Source organism: Pogona vitticeps, chromosome 4 (assembly GCF_051106095.1).
Source record: "Pogona vitticeps strain Pit_001003342236 chromosome 4, PviZW2.1, whole genome shotgun sequence".
Classification (NCBI taxonomy): domain Eukaryota; kingdom Metazoa; phylum Chordata; class Lepidosauria; order Squamata; family Agamidae; genus Pogona; species Pogona vitticeps.
Window position 1 is genome coordinate 63235322 of NC_135786.1, and position 22807 is coordinate 63258128.

At 39.5% G+C, this 22807-nt stretch overlaps 1 protein-coding gene across 17 annotated transcripts in view; it reads left to right on the plus strand.

Annotated features, from left to right (window-relative positions):
• Positions 1–22807, plus strand: part of MAST2 (microtubule associated serine/threonine kinase 2) — a 234073-nt gene that overhangs the window by 160066 nt on the left and 51200 nt on the right. For 14 of the 17 annotated variants that reach the window (XM_072997567.2, XM_072997569.2, XM_072997571.2 and 11 more), the window contains 5 exons: positions 1915–1993; positions 2946–3100; positions 6223–6298; positions 7366–7575; positions 22145–22246. In XM_072997567.2, the coding sequence (XP_072853668.2) occupies positions 1915–1993; positions 2946–3100; positions 6223–6298; positions 7366–7575; positions 22145–22246 (622 nt within the window). The remainder of the gene's footprint in view (positions 1–1914; positions 1994–2945; positions 3101–6222; positions 6299–7365; positions 7576–22144; positions 22247–22807) is intronic. The other 3 variants (XM_072997568.2, XM_072997570.2, XM_078392845.1) reach the window with 1 other exon arrangement.

Consider the following 22807-nt stretch of genomic DNA (forward strand, 5'->3'; position numbering starts at 1 on the left):
CATCGTTAAACGGGGCACTCGTTGTACGAGGCACCACTGTATATGATCTGATCTGATCTGATAATTCCTCAGCTTCACCTGAACATTTGAAAGGAATCTCTAGGTTTTTGTTGTTGTTGTTGTTGTTGTTGTTGTTGTTGTTGTTGTTGTTGTTGCATTTTAAACATCATTAGCTGTTTTTGTTCCTTGGGGATTTTAATAGGATATAATCTAAATGTAAGTCTGTAATATAATGTAGATACAAACAAATTTATTTGTAAAACAACGGCTACATAAGGCACCATAAGGCTTAATTTTGTCCATAGTAAAATGTCAGTCAGTGACTAAATTCTAAGCATGTGTACTGATAAGCTAGAATGGTCTTGCAGGGGGAAATTATGAATTTAATAGCCTTAAATCTTGCTTTTTGGTAGCTGCTCTGTTCAAATTAAGTATATCATGATCATTCTTTTAGATGCGTATTAACCCCAGAAAGTGACTATCTTCACATTACTTCCAAGAAAATTTTGCAAAGCCAATTGTGTGTGTGTGTGTGGGGGAACAATTTCTCTATTAAGCAGATCTAATTGGAATAGGTGGCTTTATGAAGTGGTCACCACACAGTAGTAACTTTAGTTGTCTTCCAAGTTCAGGGAATCAAGTATGGTATAAATTTTGGAAATGCCACATCTATGACTTCGAATGTCCAGGAAGTTGGCAGTGTTGAAATAATTTTTAAAACACCATACATAGCAATTAAACCTACAATCCGTCATTTAGTGTCCTTGAAATATTTTTTTAAACTCCAGTGAGTGGTTTTCTGACCTCCAGTGTGCTGTACTCCTCTGACATAAAGTGTGACACAGCCTAAATACCGCAGCAGCATTCAATTATCTTTGTGTCCAAAAGATTGCCTAAATTAGTTTTTAGTTTTATCATGGATTCTATATCTACAACTTAAATATTTGTATACCTGTGCATGAAGCATTGAAGGCATTGTTTATTAAATGTTCACATGCTGTTCCATTGCATTTTTTTTTAAAAAAAGATGCTTTAGAAATGAAAAGTGTTTTCCTGGATCTGTTACGTGAAATTGGAAGCTTGTCCCTACCCAGCTATAGATTAGTTGAAAAACCGCTTCACATTTGCGTAAAAGGTGTAACACATACTGGCAAATTGCCATGAATTAAGAAATCTCCATAGACGTTATCTATTGAATGCAGACTCACATTCGCAATTTCTTAATTGAGGGGCAATCACCTGTAAAAGTTATGCCATTCACATAAAAGCACAACTGGATTTCAGCCATTATATTCTTTGGAATTACTTAACATTATAGAGTGTTCAAATACATCTCTTCATACTTGTTTATGGCACTAAATGTTTTTCCATGTTTCTCAAGTACTTTATGTGATATCTGCCCTAACAGACTAGTCCCATAATCACTCTTGTCTGCACTGCCAGGAGCAAAGACAAATATGGCCTAAAAACCAAGTGCCAGAAGATTGCCTCCAACTCAAATGTTGGATTTCATATAGCCAACCTGCTACCATTTTAGGGAGAAATAAAGATGACGGCTAAGTCTAAGTAAACACATTTGCCGTTAACAACTGCATAATGGTTACTTTGTGGAAGAAATGTATTGTATTTTTCCATGTATAGGATGATAGTTTTGTCTAAAAACTTTAGACTGAAAATTGAGGGTCGTCTTATACACAGAAGCTGAGAAAAAAACAAGTGGAGGGGAAAGCAGAGATCAAAGTGATCATGCAGTGCTTTGATCCCTGCTTTCCCCTCCTTTTGCTAAGCCCTGGTTTAATTTCTTAATTTTTGGTGAGAAAAGAGGGGTGTCTTATACAGGAAAAAAAGATGGTATTACTATATTAATTAGAGTTAGTTTTGTTTATACGTAATAATGCTTGCATTTCTCTTCAGGACGGATGGACGTCGCTGGTCTCTGGCTTCCCTCCCTTCATCTGGATATGGAACAAACACTCCCAGTTCTACAGTTTCTGTAAGTTAACATTCATCATAGTTAGTAAAACACCATTAATTATATTATTTTAATTCCAATATTAAATACATGTATTAAATTTGTTCTTACCCCTCTACTTTTTTCAGCAATACATTATAATAAGTCAGTTTGACCGTCATTGTTTTTGTAACTCTTTCATGGTTGGACTGATTTTAGAGATGTTTCCAGGACTTCGAGTGGGTATTAATGCAGTTAACATTTATACTGAAGGCATGTTTTTCACCTTTTTTTTCCATTTGGAGTGTATTACTTATTTATTCTTACCTGCATGTACATCCTGTCACTGATGAAAAGCATTACATTTGATTTGATGTCAGGGAATATGAAAGTTTTATCTGAGATTAATATGTAATGTCTGATTTGGGCAGGCTTATCTACACTTGCAAATTAGCAAATGATGGGTATATGTACATCAACTAGAACCAACATTTCTGTTTTAACTTATGCAGTTATTGTATTCCTGTAACAGTTGTACCAATGTTGCAACCCAATTTTATGTTTTACACTTGTACTATACGAAACCTTGATTTTATCTGATTTTTCTAAAGTGGATGGATGGATCTAAAGGAGGACTATTTTGATGTTATTGCGTCTAAAGTATTTGAGACAAGAGATGAGTGCTAACTCTTAGTTTTCATAAAAACTACAATATCTTGGTATAAAATATTTTACCTAGATCTTGTTTTATTCGTTTATTCTGAGTAAAGGTTCTGACTAGTGGCTTATGACTATGGATCAGATGTAGCAACTGAGAGTTTCTTTCTATATTAGATCTCTTTCCCTCACTAGAGGATTAAATAAGGAGTCCAAAGGAGCACTTCAATGCAATTTGAAGCCAAAGAAGAGTCATGGGCTTTGGGTTTGTGGGTTCTAGTGTGTAGAAGTATGTTACCTTACGTTAAGTAGTCTCTTATATACATTTTGTTCTTAGTCGTCTTGCTCATCTCAGGAGAAGCTGCATCAACTGCCCTATCAGCCAACACCTGATGAACTTCACTTCCTGACAAAGCATTTCAGCACAGAGAGTGTCACAGATGAGGAAGGACGACAATCTCCAGCAATGCGTCCTCGATCTCGTAGCCTCAGGTGATATTTACATACTGTTTCTAGCATAAGAAATTAATTTCTTCTTTGTTGGGGCCTCTGTGAATGCACACAAATGGGTTTCTTCTGCACAGGACATTTCGGAAGTTTCTAGAGCTTAGAAAAGACTAACAATTAGGATACCCTCCCAGGGAGCAAGCTCCGCCTCCTCAACCTTCCCCTCAGTTCCTTTTTTTCCGCCGTTTGGTCAGGACGTAGGAACAACAGAGCTCCATTAAGGAAAGTAAAAGATAGCCTTTTTTCTATCTGATTAGTGATTTCCTCTAGCAATCATCTTATTTAAATCATTATTGGTTATTTCCCCCAGTGATTAGAGTTTTTCCTTTCTATCCAACCTCTTATAAGAAGTTTTAGTGTTGGTCATTCAACACAATCAAAAGCCTTAAATATGTCTAATGCTTTTATTTTTTCCTTCTCTATCTCATGTATAATGTTCAAAACTCATCTAGTTAAATTATCCATTTGTCTTCCCTTAATAAAACCACACTAGTCTTCCTTAATATAATTTGCTATAAATCTATTTAACCTATTTGCTAATATAGCAGTAAAAATCTTAGCATCTTGGTATATTAGAGATATGGGCCTATAAGATTCCAGATCTGTTTGATCCTTGTTGGGTTTTGGAATAAGAATCGTTAATGTTTCCAAAAAGCAGGCATTATCTCTTCTTCCATTATTTTACTATAAAACATTTTTAACTTAAGTATCAAAATGGAACTAAAATGCTTATAATATTCTGGACTCAATCCATCAGGACCTGGTGTTTTGCCATTTTTCAACTTATTAATAACTTTGACAATTTCTTGTTCTTTAATCTCTTCTAATATTCTTTTATCATCTTCCAATAATTTGATTTTTCAGTTCTCATTTATGTAATTTTCTATATTGTGTTTCATTACATTATTTCCTTTATATCGTTTCTGAAAAAATCTTCAATTTATCTTTCATTATATTACAGCTCTTACCTGTTATATCTTTAATTATCCCTATTGAGGTTTTTACTCTTTTATTTTTACACATTCTAGCTAATAATTTTGAATTTTTATTATTAAACTCAAAACATGCCTCTTTAAATACATCAAGTCTCTCTGGACTTTCTCTATTTCTATGTTATCTGGTTCCTTTCGCTTAGCCTGACTTTCTACCAAAATTCTTCTATCTCTTTCTTTTTTTAAAAAAATCTTTTTTTCTGAATTTTTTAGATCATTTTCCAATTTTTTCACATTGCTTTCCCTAATTTTTTTAAATTTACAGGATTCTCTTATTGTTATTCCTCTTGAGACTGCTTTCATTGTGTCCCACAACAGGCCTAATTTAGCATCTCCTGCTTCATTTTTTGTCCATAATGCTAACCTTTCCTTCTTTATCTTTTCTATTACCTCTGGATACTGTAAAATATTATTATCCATTCTCCACCTTTTAGAGTCTTTATAATCTTTTTTATTTCAATCTCTATTGACATCAAAGCATGATCTGTTATTTTAATAGAATTAATATCAGTATTAACTATATTAGAAATTAAGTCTTGAGATGTGAATATACTGTATAATCTATTCTAGAGTAACTATTATGTACATCTGAAAAATAAGTATATCTTCTTTCATCACCTTTCAGTTCTCCAAATATCCTTCAATTGGTTATTTCTTACCTTCTTGCTCAGTATTGTATTTCTTTGATAAATATCATACTGACCATAAAAAGTTTTCTCTTTTGTCTTATCCATAATCATATTAAAATATCCTGCCATAATAACATAATCTTTCTTTACCTTTTCCATTTCTTTCAAAACCTTATCATAAAATTCTCCCTGTTTATTATTAGGTCTATAAACATTAACCAAAATATATTCTTCAGCCCCATTTTACCTTGTATTACATATCTATCATTACAATCTTTTACTACCTTTTCCACTTTACATTCAGTTTTTAAAAATTATAATTGCTACACTTTTAGATTTAGAAGTTCCAAAAAAATTTTTCTTTTTCTTTTTTTTAAATATATTTTTTTATTTATTTATAACTATAACAAAAAAATCATATACATAAAACATATGCACTTACAACACAATAACAGTGTTCCCCACCACCATATACGGGACCTCTTGCCATATTCTTCTTTTTCTTCTTCTTCTCATTCTTCGTCTTCTATTGTCCTCCTCTCCAGAACTGCATAGATTCTTGATTTGGAGCTCTCCCTTTTCCCCTTATTAACACATATTCCAAAAATTTGCCCCATATTACATAAAAATTATTCTTTTTCAACTCTCCTTTCTTCATCTTTAAATTACAAGTTAATTTATCATTTAATGCTATATTCCATATTTCTTTATACCATTCTTCAATTTGTAATTCAGTCTTTAATTTCCACTGTCTAGCAATAATCAATCTAGCTGCTGTTATTAGATTAGTTATCAATTCTTTAATCATTTTGTCATATTCCACGTTCTCATATATTGATAACAAAGCAATCTCAGCCTTACATTCTATATCTTTTCCACAGATACAACTTAATGTCTATATTGTTCATCTTTAATTCATTGACTCCATTTTCTGATTGATGTGTCTCTTGCAGAAAGACAATGTACATCTTGTTTTTCTTCAATAGTGCTTCTATTCTTCTTCTTTTCACTGTTGATTCTAGGCCTTCCACCTTTAAAGTTGGAAGCCTCATTCCTTTACACATGTAATTTCAAAATTTATCCTTCCAATAGGTACCCGTGTGCAACCTCTCCTCCTATCAAACTAACAAAAATAAACTAAAACTTAAAATTTAGTCCGGCGGAATGACAACCAGAACCTCATCTCTGATCTTTTTATTTGGCTTTTGCATTTTTACTTAATGTCTGATATTAAAAAAACCTTCTCCGCCCCTCTTTCCTTTTAATTATAAATCATTTTTTTTTAAAAGAGAGAGAGAAAAGTAAGATTTAAGACTCAGTTTTTAGTAATTTTAGTTTTGTTATTGCTTTTACAGTCTAACTTTCTGAGAGGTGAAATAACATTTCTCTTTTTTGTCATTTCTAGTTGATATACCACACTAGTGTTTAACAGATTCCAATTATTAGTTTCAACTGGTTATAACATTTTGAACTTTTTCTCCTCCAGTCCTGGCCGTTCTCCAGTGTCCTTTGATAGTGAAATAGTAATGATGAACCATGTGTATAAAGAACGATTTCCAAAGGTAAGAAGTAGTACAGTTAATTAATCTGTTTAATGAGGCACTCTTAAGTGGCAGTTTAGAGTAGTGGAGAGAGCATCAGATTGAGACTCAGGAGACCTGAGTTCATATATCCACTCAGCCATAGAAAGTTGTAGAGGTGGCGGCAGCTATGGTAAACCCCTTCTTAAACATTTCAAATACCTTGGAGGACCAGTTAGAGTCACCATCATTTGAAAGTGACCTAAAGACACATAGGAACACATGAATAACGTAAAGAGAGAGAGAGAGAGAATGAGAATGAGAATCCTTGCGACCTTGGAAGGACAGAACACTGAGTCAACCTTGAGCTGGCTACCTGGGATTGAACCAGATCACAGGCAGTTTGGGATGCAGTACTGCAGTTTAACCACTTCACCATGAGATACTATAGCACAGCATTAGAAAGCTAATTTCTTACTCAAATATCCTGTATTTGATTACACTGAAGTTCTTCCAGATCTTCAGGAGAATGAGTTTGCTCATATAAAATGAAAAATAATAAATGGAACCCCATCATTTTTGGTTATCAGTATCAAATTAAATTATATTAATCATCCTGTTTCTCCAAACGCTGTTTTAGTTTGCTTGAACCAGACTGCACGTTGTGTGAGATATTTGTTAATTAGGAAATATAGCTTTTTTTTTTTGAAGGACAAAAAGCAGCTTCAGAATAGGAGGTAAATATGACCAGTAGACTTACCTTCCCCTTGCCAGTACTACTGCTTTGATCAAATTCATAGCTTTTGTGTCTTTTTAAACATTAAAAATTAAAACAAAGGAACCAATTACAGATCTTACATGTAATATGTACTTTGACTATTTTATGTATTTGGCTTGCATACATCAACCTGTTTTATACACAGAGTGTCCTAGCTGACTTCACATTCTTCTGTTTTCTTAAATCAGAATATCTTCCACCTAAGAACTATAGTATCACTCAACTAGATGGCACTTCATTTAAAAGGTTTCATATGTTTTTATCCAGCAAAGCTCACTGATTCTCTTGTCTTTTGGTAACAAAATGCCATTAACTATTATTTTATGTGTAGGCCACAGCTCAGATGGAGGAACGGTTGGCTGAATTTATTGCATCCAGTACACCAGAGAAAGTGCTGCAGATAGCAGATGGAGTCCTAAGTTTTGTTCATCATCAAGTTATTGAGTTGGCCAGAGACTGCCTGGATAAATCACGTGAAGGGCTAATTACTTCTCGGTACTTCTATGAATTGCAGGAAAATCTTGAGAAACTTCTGCAGGATGTAAGTATTTTAGTAATATGTAATATCCCTTTTGGGGATGAATAGCATATTAACCAGTTGAACTGGATAGTCTATTAACTAGTTGGATTCGTAGGGCAGGAAGAGACTTGCATGTTGTCAGGTTCACCTTCATTGGAATAATGTGCTGACTGAAACCTTTGTTGAATGGATGCTGCCTGTGCAATTACAGCAGGAACAGCAGCAGATTGTTGCTGATTAAAGACTTCCTTTTTCAGTTTTGTGCAAACTGTGTGCGCCCTGAAATTAAAAAAAAAAGAAGTGTGTAATCATTGGCAGTTTGCCATTGGTGACAACTTCATTCCTGTTGCACAGGTAGAGTTGTGCCACAGGGTTTTCAGTCAAGTAAGTCAAGACACTTCTAATTAAGGAATTCAAGATTTTGGATAGATGCAGAACATTCAGCTTGAACCAGTTAAAATGGGAATGTTGCCTTTCAATTATTATTTCAGGTTTCAGGACAGTAAAAATGATATCTGAATGATCTTGAGAATTTAATTACTGTACTGTATTCTCGAAGGCTTTCACAGCCAGGATCTGATGGTTGTTGTGGGTTTTTTGGGCTCTTTGGCCGTGTTCTGAAGGTTGTTCTTCCTGACGTTTTGCCAGTCTCTGTGGCCGGCATCTTCATCTTCAGTGAAGATGCCGGCCGCAGAGACTGGCAAAACGTCAGGAAGAACAACCTTCAGAACATGGCCAAAGAGTCTGAAAAACCCGAAACAATCAATATAATTACTATTCATAATATCTGGGGAATCAAAGCAAAAGAAGATGAAATTGGTTGTGTTCTTTTGCTGTATTATTCCATTTTCTGTCTGCAGATTGTATGTTTTGCCTGATGGGAGTATAGATATTACTTCTGCAAATAATGAAATATTTCTTGGTTAACTAAACCACTGGTTCTTAACTTTTGTTACTCAGATGTTTTTGGACTGCAGCTCCCAGAAGCCTTCACCATCAGCTCTGCTGGCTGAGGTTTTTGGGAGTTGCAGTTCAAAAACACCTGAGTAACAAAGGTTAAGAACCACTGAACTAAACAGCCTTTTCTTAAAGCAAAATAAATATGACTTCTTGCCATTAGTCTTAAATTCCTCAGAAAACAGAAAAATGGAAGTGGGGGAGAGATGTGACAGCCAAATGGATTGCAACTGTCATAATCCATGGACTGTGTTGGTTGGGGATGATGGAAGTTGTAGCAATACTTGGACCATGGTTGCCCATTTTGACTTAAAATGTGCTTGACTGTAATGCAGTATTAAGGATAAGACAAATGATTAGATTCATTGTGTGAAAGAATGGCAGACTTTGCCATACTCAGGGCTTGAAAGTTTTTAGAATGTCTCACCAGTCAGTCAAAAATTTCACTAGTCAGCATGACCAGACTATAGCCTTGCAGTTTATGTTCACAAATTTAAACTAGGCACTTGTTCACTTTTATTTCTACGTAACAGGGCGTACAAACCCAAAATAAATATACCCTCAGAGTTGGATTGCTTTATTACCTGCATGCCTGTAAGGTCATGAAGCTTGTATTTTGAATGCTGTTCTTTTGAATGTCTCCAGCAAAAATAAAAGTGAAAGCAAAAGTGCCCGGCCTCTTATGGAGCCACCGTTCTCTCCCACCCCAGGATGTGTCCTCGTTGGGTTGAAATTGGGAGCAGGGAATCTCCATATTCAGCAGCATGGGACTACTCTACATTCTTCTGCATAGCTATATATCTATGTGTCGCTTGAACTTCTCTTCTCGTGAGAAGAGGGCTGTTTTCCTTTTGCAATGGGAGGGGGGAGGGGAGGACTGCAGGATCATTGAGAGAGAGAGAGAGAGAGCAAGAGCGGTGGAGGGTAAGGAGGCAGGGAGGGAGGGAGGGAGCTGTGGCTCGTCAAGCAGTGTTTTTTCACTCATCCTAGACGAGTGCATTTTTCAAGCCCTGGCTATACTAATGCAGTAATTGTCATTCTTTTCCCTCCGCCTTTTAATGGAATTGCACTGAGCAAAGAGAGCTTGGTACTTATTAATAGTTTTTCTAAATTAGCTTCAGATCACCATCTCCATAAAAAGTAGTGTGAAAATTACTACTTGTTATACGTACTTCTGGGAGGAAGTATACATTGGGGGTAGATACTTATGTACTGAAGGGTATAACACAGGAAATTCTTGTAGGAGGACATTGAGAAAGAAAAATTAGTTTCTTCTTTCCATTCTATTCTTGTTATTCTTCTTTTAAAAAATTGTCAACATGTGTAAATTCACTTCTTCCTAGTCTTCTTTGTGTCAGGGCTGGATGCACCATGGGTTTATAGTAACGTAGTCACTATGCCTCACAGTTCCAGAGTTGTTATAAATAAATAACATTGCACAAAGAATCAGTTTGTTTGTAAGTCTGTTATTAAGTGTATATTACAGCTTTTATTGTCTGAGCTGGCTGAGGAGGCAAGATATTGGAACATTGTTCTACCCCAAAGTATTTGGGTGTCACTCTGGATCAAACTCTGACCTACAAAAAAAAATACTGACTTTAAACACTAGACAGAAGAATGACACAAAAATAACATAATTAGAAAACTGGCTGTGTCAGACTGGGGTGCATGCCCACAAACAATAAGAATAACAGCTTTGTCCCTGTGCTACTCCACAGCAGAATTTGCCATCAACATATGGTATAAATCAGCATATGCCACATGTGTGGATGCAGCTGTTAATGAATTATGCAAGACTATTACTGCTTATTGGAAATCTGCCCCACTGAAAAAGTCTATTATTTGCCACTCTGAAACTACTCTGAAAGGTGCTAGCAAATAACAAATGAAATAAGGTAATACAACACCAAACCCATCCACTTCATGGTCACCAACCCCCTAGATAAGTGTTTTCCAACCTTGGGTAAGCCACGTGTTCTGGGACTACAACTCCCAGAAACCCTGGCCAGCACAGCTGGTGGTGAAGGCCTCTGGGAATTGTAGTCCATAGCCACCTAGGCAACTTTGACCGTTTGGACCAGATAGGCGGGATATAAATCAAATAAATAAATAAAAATAAATTTGGGAACAACTGCCCTAGATAACAGCTAAAATCAAGGAAAATTTTTATGTACATCTCTCAAGCTCTACATGTTAAACTAGGAGGCTAGGCTAAACCTAGTTAGTTAGTTAGTTAGTTAGTTAGTTAGTTAGTTAGTTAGTTAGTTAGTTAGTTAGTTAGTTAGTTAGTTAGTTAGTTAGTTAGTTAGTTAGTTAGTTAGTTAGGCATCCTTCAGTCTCAAAAGACGGCTGCATCATCTGCAAAGAGGAAGTCCCACATGCATTTCAGTTGAACTTTGGTTTTTGCTCTCAGTCTAGAGCAAAAAAGCATCCAGAAAAGCATCCAAAGGCATGCTTCAGCATGATAGCAAAAAAGATCCCAAAAAGGGTTGGTGCAAGGACACAGCCCTGTTTCACTCCGCTTCGGGTGTCAAAGAGATCTGATCTGGAGCCGTCAAAAACCACAGTGCCTTTCATTCCCTCATGGAAGGATCTGATGATGTTAAGGAGACAAGGTGGACATCCAATCTTGGGAAGTATTTTGAAAAGGCGATCCCTGCTAACCAAGTCAAATGCTTTTGTAAGGTCTATGAAGGCCACTAAGAGTGGCTGTTGTTCCCTGCATTTCTCCTGAAACTGTCAGAGGGAGAATACCATGTCAGTGGTGGATCTATTAGCTCGAAATCCACACTGTGATTCTGGTTAGACTCTGTCTGCAAGCACCTGGAGCCTCTTCAGCACAACACGGGCAAGTAGCTTCCCTACAACGCTAAGAAGAGAGATGCCACGGTAATTATTGCAGTCGTCCCTGTCTCCTTTGTTCTTGTACAAGGTGACGATCTTTGCATCCTTCATGTCCTGTGGTACTCCACCTTCCCTCCAGCAAAGACAAAAGATTTCATACAGTTCGGTGGTGATGATCTCCTTAAAGCATTTCAGCACTTCAACAGGGATGTTGTCCCTTCCAGGTGCCTTGCCGGAGGCGAGGGAATCCAAGGCCAATTTTATTTCTGCTAAGGTTGGTTTGCTGTCCAGCTCTTCCAAGACAAGCCGGCACTCAATGTTATTTAATGCTTCTTCGGTTACTACATTCTCTTTGGAACATAGCTCAGTGTAGTGCTGCACCCAGCGTTCCATCTGCTGTGCTCAGTCCTGGATGATCACACCAGTAACAGACTTTAAGGGAGCAGATTTCTTCTGTATTGGACCTAAGGCCTGCTTGATACCGTCATACATTCTTTTGATGTTACCTGTGTGTGCTGCTATCTGTATCTGAGAGCAGAGCTGAAGCCAATAATCATTGGAGCATCTCCTGGCAGCCTGTTGGACTTGGCTACGAGCAGCTCGAAGAGCTTGCAAGTTGTACTCGCTAGGATAGGCTTTGTATGCTGCTAGAGCTCTTCTCTTATCCTCGATGGCTGGCATTAGCTCCTCCGAGTGGGCTTCGAACCAGTCAGTCATCTTTTTGGTCTTGCCAAATGTGGACAAGGTGGTGTTATACACAGCGTTCTTGAAATGTTCCCATCGTTCAGGTGCATTTAGTTAGCCGGACTTGGAAGGCTTTTCTCAAGTGCTTGGGCAAATTCCTTCACTTTTCTTTGATCGTGAGTCTTGCTGATGTCAATACGTAGTCTTCCTTCCTTTTTCGTGTGATACAATCACTTTGTTCACAGTTTTACTCTACTAATAACCACCAGGGAGTGATCAGTATCGCAATCAGCACTCTGGTAACTGCGTGTGATTGTAATACTAGGAAGGCTAGAACATCTAGTGAGGATCAAATCGAGCTGATGCTTCGATCTTGGATGTCTCCAGGAAACTCTGTGCTGAAGCTTTGTATTAAAGAATGTGTTGCTGACACAAAGACCATACGTAATAACGGCAAAACTCCAGCAAGCGTTGGCCATTTTCATTCATCTTTCCAATGCCAAAATGGCCTAGACAAGTGGGCCAAGGATTGTGATCAGCACCAACTCTAGCATTAAAGTCTCCAAGAATGAACAGTGGCTCTCTTTCAGGGACTTTTTTGATAGTAGCTGCCAGATCATCATAGAATTTGTCTTTCATTTCTGTAGTGGATGACAGTGTTGGTGCATATGCACTAATGAGGGTTACTGGTCCTGCTGATGAGTGGAGCTGCAGAGATAGGATTCTTTCACTCCCCACAGTAGGTGGAACAGTGTATCTCAGAAGAGTATTTCTGACTGCAAAGCCAACACCATATTCCCTGGTCTCATTCGATGGTTTTCCCTGCCAGAAGAATGAGAAGTTTTTTTCTTTGACAGATCCTGAGTCTGGCAATCTTGTCTCTTGCAGGGCAACAATGTCCATCTGTAGTCTACTCAGTTCCATGTCAATGACAGCTGTCTTGTGCACATCGTCTGTTTTGTGCAGGTCGTCAGGAAAGCCGTAGTCAGAAAAGCCAGGAGTCATTGTCCATACATTCCAGGTGCCCAGCTTTAGGCCAGAAGTTTTCTTACAATTGTTGCATGGTGCATGATTATCGATCTGCTTTTCAGGTCTCACCCTAAACCCCACGCACCTCGTGAAGTTAACAGACCGTGGCGAGGTAGCACCTTAGTGGCTGGGGGCTGCCCAGCTTAAGGCGGGCGGTATCTACCTAGTGAGGTGCAGTGACCTCTCCCACTGTCAGAAGTAGCCCCTGGCGTCATGCTCTACGCCAGTTGAGCAAAGACTTATAACCGGTAACTGCTACTTCCCGTGTTGCTTCGACGCTGTATGCGAAGCTGGAGTGTCCACTCCAGAGCACGAAGCCTGGGTAAAATAATATGGAGGATAGGCTGTTACCCGAGCAGCAAATCCCCCCTCTCCACGTCACCCAAATGGTCCAGTGGAAAGGCAAGAGCCAATACAACTGGTTCCAGCGACGTTGCAGGAGTTGCCAGAATGAAGTGAACTGCCTCTGGGACTCCGGCTCCGGATTTTGCCTTGGGGTTATCTCCTTAAGCCTTTTCCATAAGTGGATATAGCCACAAGGCAGTGGAGGTTTAAAATAAGAGTTTTCCTTCTCCTAGATGGGCTGCCTTTCAGGGCTTACGAGCCCCACCTACCTGGCCTGCTCTCTAATAGTGTGGAAATATGATCTGACCTTTAAAAGTATACTCCCCCCAGGTGTATGCAATGTTAGTTGGCTTTCCTATTTACCAAATTAGGGTAAAAAATGGGATTAGAGAATTTCACACGCCATTAGACACGCTGTCCTGCTCATCCTCCTTTAAAGCTGAAACTCTCCCTCCCTCAGGCCATTCCTATTTACCATATTAGGATCAGAGATAGAATTAGAGTATTTGAGAATACTCAGGCACTGTTACATAACAGCACTGATGTTACCTGTCTGTCATGGGTTTGGAGGGAAAGTTCCATCCTATGGGGAGTGGAAGGCGGGACATCAGGAGGAGGGGCTGTACTGTATAAATATGTGATGCCTGTGTGGTGAAGAGTAGATGCTGAGACAGACTGTGAGACACTGGGTTGGGACGAAGCAGCAGCTGGGGAAGAAGAAGCTGTTGTGGGAGTCTGGGTGTCTGACAGGGTACTACTGTGTGTCAGAGTACCAACCTGATAAGTTCAGGTGTCTGTGGGTTAGCCAGAACTGATGGGTTCAGGGTCTGTGCTTTAAGTTAAAGGTTCTAGGTGAACCAAACTGTATGCTTGTGTGTGTGAGAATAAGCCACGTTACTTTATTTTATTCACCTGATTGTTTTATTTACCCTGTTTGTATTTAAAATAAACCTTATTCTTTTGTTGTTTAAAAATCCATCCCTGGTCTGTGTGACTTATTATAGGGAATGGTTGGTGGCAGCTTAGTGTAACTGTGTGACATATCCCAGTAGGTCTGGGTTTGTCACATTGATTGGTGTCCAGCGTGTGGGATACGACTGGTCCAGTTGTCCAGCGGTCCAGCAAAGCCTTGGCAAGTGTGCCCAGAGCAAGGGGGGTCTAGTCAGGGACAGTCTGAGGCGCGTAGGTAATCTTCTAGGTGTACCTCACGGGGAGGTGCACTAGTAGAAGAACGTGCCAACTGGGGAGACTTAGATTAAGGTGCTCTGAGGCAGCCTGATTTTGGCGGGAAAACGCTGAGGCAAAACTGCGTAGCAACAGTGAGCTAGCTTGCCAGCTGAGAGGCCCAGCAGAGGGGGGTAGGCTCTGACTCGATACTGTTGCAAATTTAGTGCTGAAGAACAGCAGCAATCTCTAGGAGAGCTGGTTCTGAGGCAAGAAGGAAAAAAGTGGTCGTTTTATTCTGAGGCTTGACTTTTTAAAGTAGCCTGTTCTGAGGGGGGATTATGCCCTTGACTCGAAGCAAGATAGCAGACATGGGTGAAGTGAAAGACCCCCAAATTGACCAAGGTTCTGAGGATGAATTTGGCTCAGTGCAAGGTGACAGCACAGGAGAGCAAGACCCAGAACTCAGAAAAATACTCCTAGCCCAACAGCATGAACTGAGGGTGAGGGAAATGGAGGAAAGGGAAAGAGAGAAACAGCGGCAATTTGAATTAGAGAGAGAGAGAGAAAGAATGGAAATCGAGAGGGAGAGAGAGAGAATTGCTCTGGAAAAAGAAAGAATGGCGTTTGAATTAAGAAAACTGGAAATGATGAACCAGAACAATAATAATAATAGGGATTCTGAGGGAGGCCAACTGTCTAAGGCTGACCTGAAGAAATTCCCTGTGTACCACAAGGGAGATTGTCCTGAGGTGTTCTTTTCCTTAGTGGAAAGAGCGTTTGTGGACTTCTCAGTGAGGGAAACTGAGAAGATGACCATCATGCGATCTTTAATCAGTGGTAGCCTGGCTGAGGTTTATGCCGAGATGCCTGAGGAACGGATGAAAGATTTTGCAGATTTTAAAAAACTGGTGTTTGCAAGACATGGGATAAATGCAGAGCAGCTGAGACAAAGGTTCAGGTCCCTCACCAAGAAGCCAGAACAGACTTTTACCCAAGTGGGGGCCCAATTGGTGAGGCTGCTTGAGAAATGGCTGTCGCAGGAGGGAACAGAGACCTATGAACAGCTTAAAGACTTGATAGCCCTGGAACAGTTCTATTCAGTTCTGCATGGGGAATTGAAATTCCAGGTGAGGGAAAGGAAACCGAAATCTGTGGCAGCAGCCGCAGAAATCGCAGATTTTATTTCCCAAATAAGAAAGCCCTTGGGTGAGGGGAAATCTGTAGGTAAACCCAAAGAAACCTACAGCAAGTACTCTCAGGGACCAGGGAAAAGCCAGCAAGGGGGAGGGGCCCATGGTGAAGGGAAGCCCTCAGACATGAAACCAAGACCTCAGATTTTGGAGGGAAAACCAAAACAAGATGAGAGAGAATCAAAATACGCCAGAAAATGTTATTTCTGTCAGGGAAAGGGTCATCTAATCTCAGAGTGTCAGAAATTAAAGCAGCTAAAAGGAATGGTGCCTCAGAATGCTAGTGGGACCAAGCCAAAAGCTGTGTTCTGTGTCCAGAAGGAGCAAAGCTCATTGTCACAGAGGGAGCCTGTTGCCATGACTACTCAGTCTGGAACAGCTACCTCTGCTGATCAGGCTGAGGAAAATGGTCCTCTTATGGAGGTGAAGCGCTGCTTGCTGATAAAAACAGATTCTCAGTTGTTTGAGACAGCAGGGGTGGACGTAGGAATACTTGACCGCCAGTATAGGGGGCTGCGGGACACTTGTTCTCAGGTAACCCTGTGCCATCCAGATATTATTCCTAGGGAATATATAATCCCGAATGAGAGCATAAAGGTAGCAGGGGTTGAGGGGCAGATAATCTCACTGCCAGTCGCGGAGGTACCTGTCAACTTTCAAGGCTGGAGGGGAGTTTGGCGGCTAGCAATTTCATCGACTCTGCCAGCAGCCGTGCTCGTGGGAAATGACCTGGCTGAACATGTGAAACGGGTGCTAGTGATTACACGTTCACAAGCCACCACGGGGACAGTTCAGGGGGGTAATGATGAGCCAGAGACGGAAGCAGAGGGGAGTTCAGAAGCTGTGGTGGAAACCTTAACCACAGACAGCAGATTTGGACAGGAGCAAAAGGCAGACGCCACTCTCCAAAAGTGTTTTGAACAGGTGACTGACGCCCAGCTAACACCTGAAACCCCAGTGAGATTTCTGGAGAAAAAGGGGATTTTATATAGAGAAACCCTGAGGAATATCTCAAAAGGGGGAGATGGGATCAGAAGTCAGCTGGTGGTACCTGAAAAGTATCGCCCTATGATCTTACAAAGGGGTCACTCTGACATGTTTGCTGCGCACTTAGGAGTGAACAAGACACAGCAGAGAATCACACAGAATTTCTACTGGCCTGACATAGGGAAGCAGATCAGGGAGTTCTGTAAACAATGTGATGTGTGTCAAAGGCAGGGGAATAACCGCGACAGGACCAAAGCAAAGTTGTGCCCTTTGCCTGTGATTGACACTCCGTTCAAATGCATAGGGGTGGATATAGTGGGACCTTTGCCCAAGGCCACAAAGAGGGGGAACAGGTTCATACTAACAATTGTGGACCATGCCACAAGGTATCCTGAAGCCATACCCTTGACAAACATCGAAACTAACACAGTGGCCGATGCTTTGGTGGGGTACATGTCCAGGATGGGATTTGCCTCAGAGATAATCACAGATTTGGGCACATCGTTCACGTCAAAGCTCATGAAACGCTTATGGCAAATCTGTGGAATAAAGCTCAGGGAAGCCACTGCCTATCATCCTGAAAGTGATGGGGTAACTGAGAAGTTCAATGGGACTCTAATGCGCATGATTAGGGCTTACTTGGCAGAGAATCCAAACAATTGGGACCAGAAGCTGCAATCCCTTTTGGTTGCTTATCGATCAGTGCCACAAACCAGTACCGGGTTCAGTCCATTTGAACTTTTATTTGGGAAAGGGGTGAAGGGGCCCCTTGATTTGATCGAGCAGGGTTGGGGGCAGATCGCCCAGGGTGACCCACAAGACGTTGTGACATATAGAGACTCTTTAAGGAAGGACCTAAAGAGAAACCTAGAGCTAGCAGCAGAGACCCTGCAAGCTCAAAAGGTCAGAAAGAAAGCTTGGGATGACCAGCAAGGCAGGGAGAGGCACTTTGACCCAGGGGAGGAAGTGCTGTGGCCTGGGCCCTGCAGAGAGAGCAAACTGCAGCTGGGTATCCCAGAGAGAAAATACTTGAGTCACATGGTAGGGGGAGGAGTGATAAAACCCCGGGAGGCCAAAATAGAAGCTGTTCGAGATTGGCCTAGACCCACCACCAAGAGAAAAGTCAAATCATTTCTTGGGTTGGTGGGCTACTACAGAAAGTTCATCCCGAGGTTTAGCGAGATTGCGGCTCCGCTGACCGATCTGACGAGGAAGAAGGCTGATGACCGCATCCCGTGGACCAGCGACTGTGAGGCGGCGTTCCAGAGGTTGAAGGAGGCGTTAATCAACTATCCTGTCCTGCGTGCTCCAGACTTCGACCGGGAGTTCATCATCTACACAGATGCGTCTAACAGCGGGGTAGGAGCAGTTCTGTGCCAGGAGGATGAGAATGGTGACCAACATCCGGTGTCCTACCTGAGTAGGAAACTTCAAAAAGGTGAGAGACATTTGGCAACCGTGGAGAAGGAGTGTTTGGCCATAGTCTACGCGATCCAGAAGGCCAAGCCTTACATCTGGGGAAGACATTTTGTTCTGTGTACTGACCATTCACCATTGCAATGGTTAAAGACAATGAAAACCCACAATAGCAAACTTATGAGGTGGGCTTTGAACTTACAGGACTATGACTTTGAAGTGAAGGTGGTCAGAGGGTCAGTGAACTGTGTTGCTGACGCCTTATCAAGAAGACCTGAAGACTGAAGACGGCGAAAGAACATGGACTATATGTATATAATGAAGACAAAAAGTTAAAATGTACCTGGTTTTAAATTGGTTTGTATTAATAAAGGTAAAATTGATGTAATGCATATGGTAAATGTTTGAAATACCTATTTGCTATGTTTAACTTGGAGTGTAAGTATATGTAAGTATTATAGGGTATGTATAACTGGTTTTGTGTATTTTATTCAGGTTGTTTTTTGGTGAAAAGCACCTTAGCTTTCCCCCTACAAAACAACTTTTAAAGAGGGGAGGTGTTACATAACAGCACTGATGTTACCTGTCTGTCATGGGTTTGGAGGGAAAGTTCCATCCTATGGGGAGTGGAAGGCGGGACATCAGGAGGAGGGGCTGTACTGTATAAATATGTGATGCCTGTGTGGTGAAGAGTAGATGCTGAGACAGACTGTGAGACACTGGGTTGGGACGAAGCAGCAGCTGGGGAAGAAGAAGCTGTTGTGGGAGTCTGGGTGTCTGACAGGGTACTACTGTGTGTCAGAGTACCAACCTGATAAGTTCAGGTGTCTGTGGGTTAGCCAGAACTGATGGGTTCAGGGTCTGTGCTTTAAGTTAAAGGTTCTAGGTGAACCAAACTGTATGCTTGTGTGTGTGAGAATAAGCCACGTTACTTTATTTTATTCACCTGATTGTTTTATTTACCCTGTTTGTATTTAAAATAAACCTTATTCTTTTGTTGTTTAAAAATCCATCCCTGGTCTGTGTGACTTATTATAGGGAATGGTTGGTGGCAGCTTAGTGTAACTGTGTGACATATCCCAGTAGGTCTGGGTTTGTCACAGGCACATCCCATTTCAAACCACTAGGCCCTCCCTCTTCGGCCATGTGATGAGGGAGAACAAAGATATGCCCCCCCACAAAACAAACGGCTCAGCAAAATACACATGGAAAACATACCTGGCCTTCATCCCCAGCCAAAAACCTCCTAGGGAAATGGGACCAGGCTCCAGGCACAAACCTATGGAGAGCAAAAAGAACACACTTTGCCAAATGGGTGAATACTCAAAATCTGAGACTGCAAACAGATCCTGGCTGGACCAACTGAAACTCACCTAATAGACTTTGAAGGGAAGTAGGAAGATCAAATAATTATCAGGTAAAATAAGGCTACTTAGATATAGGACAGTTTTTTGTGTGTGAATGTGTTGAAACTGAATCAATGCAGCATTTATGTACATTCAATTTATGTCCCACCACGTGTACAAATAAGATCTAATAAACAGCTGAGGTAACACTATTGAAGTAGCCTGCTTCTAGTCAAAAATAATCCAATAATTTTAATATTTGTTTGAATTTTATTTGCCCAACATGTGAAGCTGTGCAGTGCTCGGACATTAATAAAGAATGATTGTCCACTTAAACTGCAGCCCTAATTAGAATGTCCATTTTTAATACACATGTGTCGGTTTTTCTCTCTGGTGTTTGGCTGCCTCTGTCTATATCAGTGTATTAGCTCATTTACATAGTTGTGACTACTGTTAGTCCTGCTGGACTCCAGAGGAGGACAGTGATTTTAATTTCATGCTTCAGTGACGACAGTTAGTGACGGATGAGTCTTTCAGATAAGGGACTCACTTTGTAAATTGCCTGTTTCCACCTCTAGTACATGTGTCAGTGGAAATGACTTTGTTTCTATAAGCAAATGGTGGCATCACCCTCGTGCTTAGCCCCATCCCTTGCCATCAAGAAAAGAAAAAAAAAATCATCCTCAACCTTCAGACAAGCATGTTGTCATTGGAGCTGTTAATTAGATGGCATGCATCATACCAAGGGAAATGAATGATAGGCAGCTATGTGGTATATAATCCATGCATACAAGGCATAGTAAAAATGAGATGTATTCTAAAACAAAACATTTGGAAAGATGTCTAGAGTATCCACTGAGAGACAGAAACAGCTAATGGATATTTTGTTAAAGATTTTGGAGCTGCAGTGCTGTGCAGATATCATGGCTGAGTGGCTATTAAAAGTTGTCTTTGATTTTTATGTTTTTGTAATCTTTCCATATACTACTGTTACCATTTTTATTTTAGCTTAGATTTTGCAAAATACAAAGCAAGATAAAAATTAAATATTATTGACTTTTGACTTGATAGGGAACAAAAACAATTGTGTTTACATTAATAAACTTTTAATTTAACCACAGATAATAATTTTAGGAAGTTTTTTTCACATTTGATTTTGGAAATGAAGCAATATTATGATTGCATGACCAGCTTCTTAAATCTTTGTTTTTGAAAAAGCTTAAACATTTGTTTTCAAATTTCCTTGTCTATGGAAATAGTTTTAATTTTTTTTAAGTATTGGTGCTTATGCTAAATCTAATTTCAATTTATATTAAGATTTAATAAATTTACAAATGTAAACAAAATGTTAAAAACCCTAGTTAAATTATAAGGTCCAAGCTAAATCCATTAGAATCCATGAGAATTGTATATTTTCCTTTGGGTAATGGGGAGGCAGAATTGTAAATTGTAAATAGTTAGATTTGTTTATTAGTTTATTTCACTGGTTTTCAAAGTATTGTGTATTACTTTAGTGTAGAAATTCATAAAACATTCCTATAACACGTTGTTTAAAACTTTACTGGTTGTTGACCCTAATAAAGTATTCATTCACTTTGTTTAAACTGTCTCCATTTACTATGTAAATTCAGAGGTGTAAATGTCATTTGCTGTGAAATAGTAATTCTAATAGATAATTAAGCCAAGTTGAGTAATGTAATAGTATTTCTGTAAATAAAGGGGAGTGCTTGTTTGTGTATGGAATTGTATTTCTTCTAAATGAATGTCAGTAAGTAATTGTTGGCTGCTATACTTACGGATTGTACACTTTCATCAGCAGGCTCTTAGAAAGCTCAATAATTGTTTGCTACTCATCTAATTGGTGAACCTCTTTTTTAAAGCATTATTTATCATCCTACAAAGTTATACCTTCAGTTATCTTTAGTTCTTTTAGAGTAATGATAAAGAATGGCGTCTTCTTGTACAATGATATAACCTTCATTATACAGAGCAAATAAGATAGAAAATGTGTTCCCCCTTCTTTCTTCTGTATAAAGAAGAATGTGAAAGGTGCAAAGGAGATGCACTGCTCGAGTATTATGTATCAGTGTAACTAAAAACAGAGCTGAAGTACTTCACAGTGATGTATCAGTACTGTTTGCATCACTGAATTATATGTGGAAGTTTGTGTGTAGGTATATAGATACTTATACAGCTTACAATATGGGTGGGCAAGAGGCTGCTTTCTGTGGACACAGCATTTTAAATTAATGTCCTTATAAAAGAATTAAAGAGTGAAATATTCGTTTTCTTTAGAGTAATAGAAATAACAAAAATGTACGCCAATTAATTCTAAATATAAAAATGTATTTTGGTATAGGAAATAGTTAAAGTAGCATGTGATTGAATTTTTTTTTTTCAAATCCTGTTGAGAAAGTGTTCAGTGAATTTCTGATGAATAAATCTTCTGCAGTTTTGCTTGTGGCTTGTAGCCTGTGTTAGTGCAAAGCTTTGGCAACACGGAAGGAGAGTATGTTGATTGCTGCTTACTTCTTTGATGCCTTTAGTGAGCTGCAGCTAACAACCAATGATGGCTGCTGCACTTAACATACATGGAACCAATTCTTTCTTTAAACCTTTCCACAGGCTCACGAACGATCAGAGAGCTCAGAGGTGACATTTGTAACCCAACTAGTGAAAAAATTGATGATCATCATTGCACGACCTGCACGATTGCTTGAATGTCTGGTAAGCAGATATATTATTTCAGGAGCTGTATCACTAATAACATGTTGTGGCAGTACACAGAAACTAATAATTAGTACTTCAGTGATGTTCTTAAAAATACTGTGCAACGCACAGGAAATCCCAGAGGTTTCTCCTAAAAGTCTTTCTGGTTCAGTGGGGAGCAGCTTTCTCTATTAAGGAGTATACATTGGTTCTCTGTAGTATTGCTTCAAGTATTGACCCATTTCATTTGTTACTCTGTGCAGATATGGTGAGTAGGGTCACAACCTATAGTATAATGCAACTGATTATCTGTGTCTAACAGATTTGCATATTTTCCCAATGAGTAGCAATTTCCCAAGCCAGCTTGTTAAATAACCTTGGTCTACATGGGTGTTGCACTGAGGCTGATATTCAATATAGAATGGAGCAGCTTCTGCAATATATATGCATGTTGCTGAATGCATACAGAAAGTCTCTCTTATGAACTGGCATATATGAATGGTGTGCTGTCCGGAGTGCAGCAGCAGAAGTTGCTAAATATCAGAAGGAATGCTAACTGTGCCTGTTAATTTGATAGTT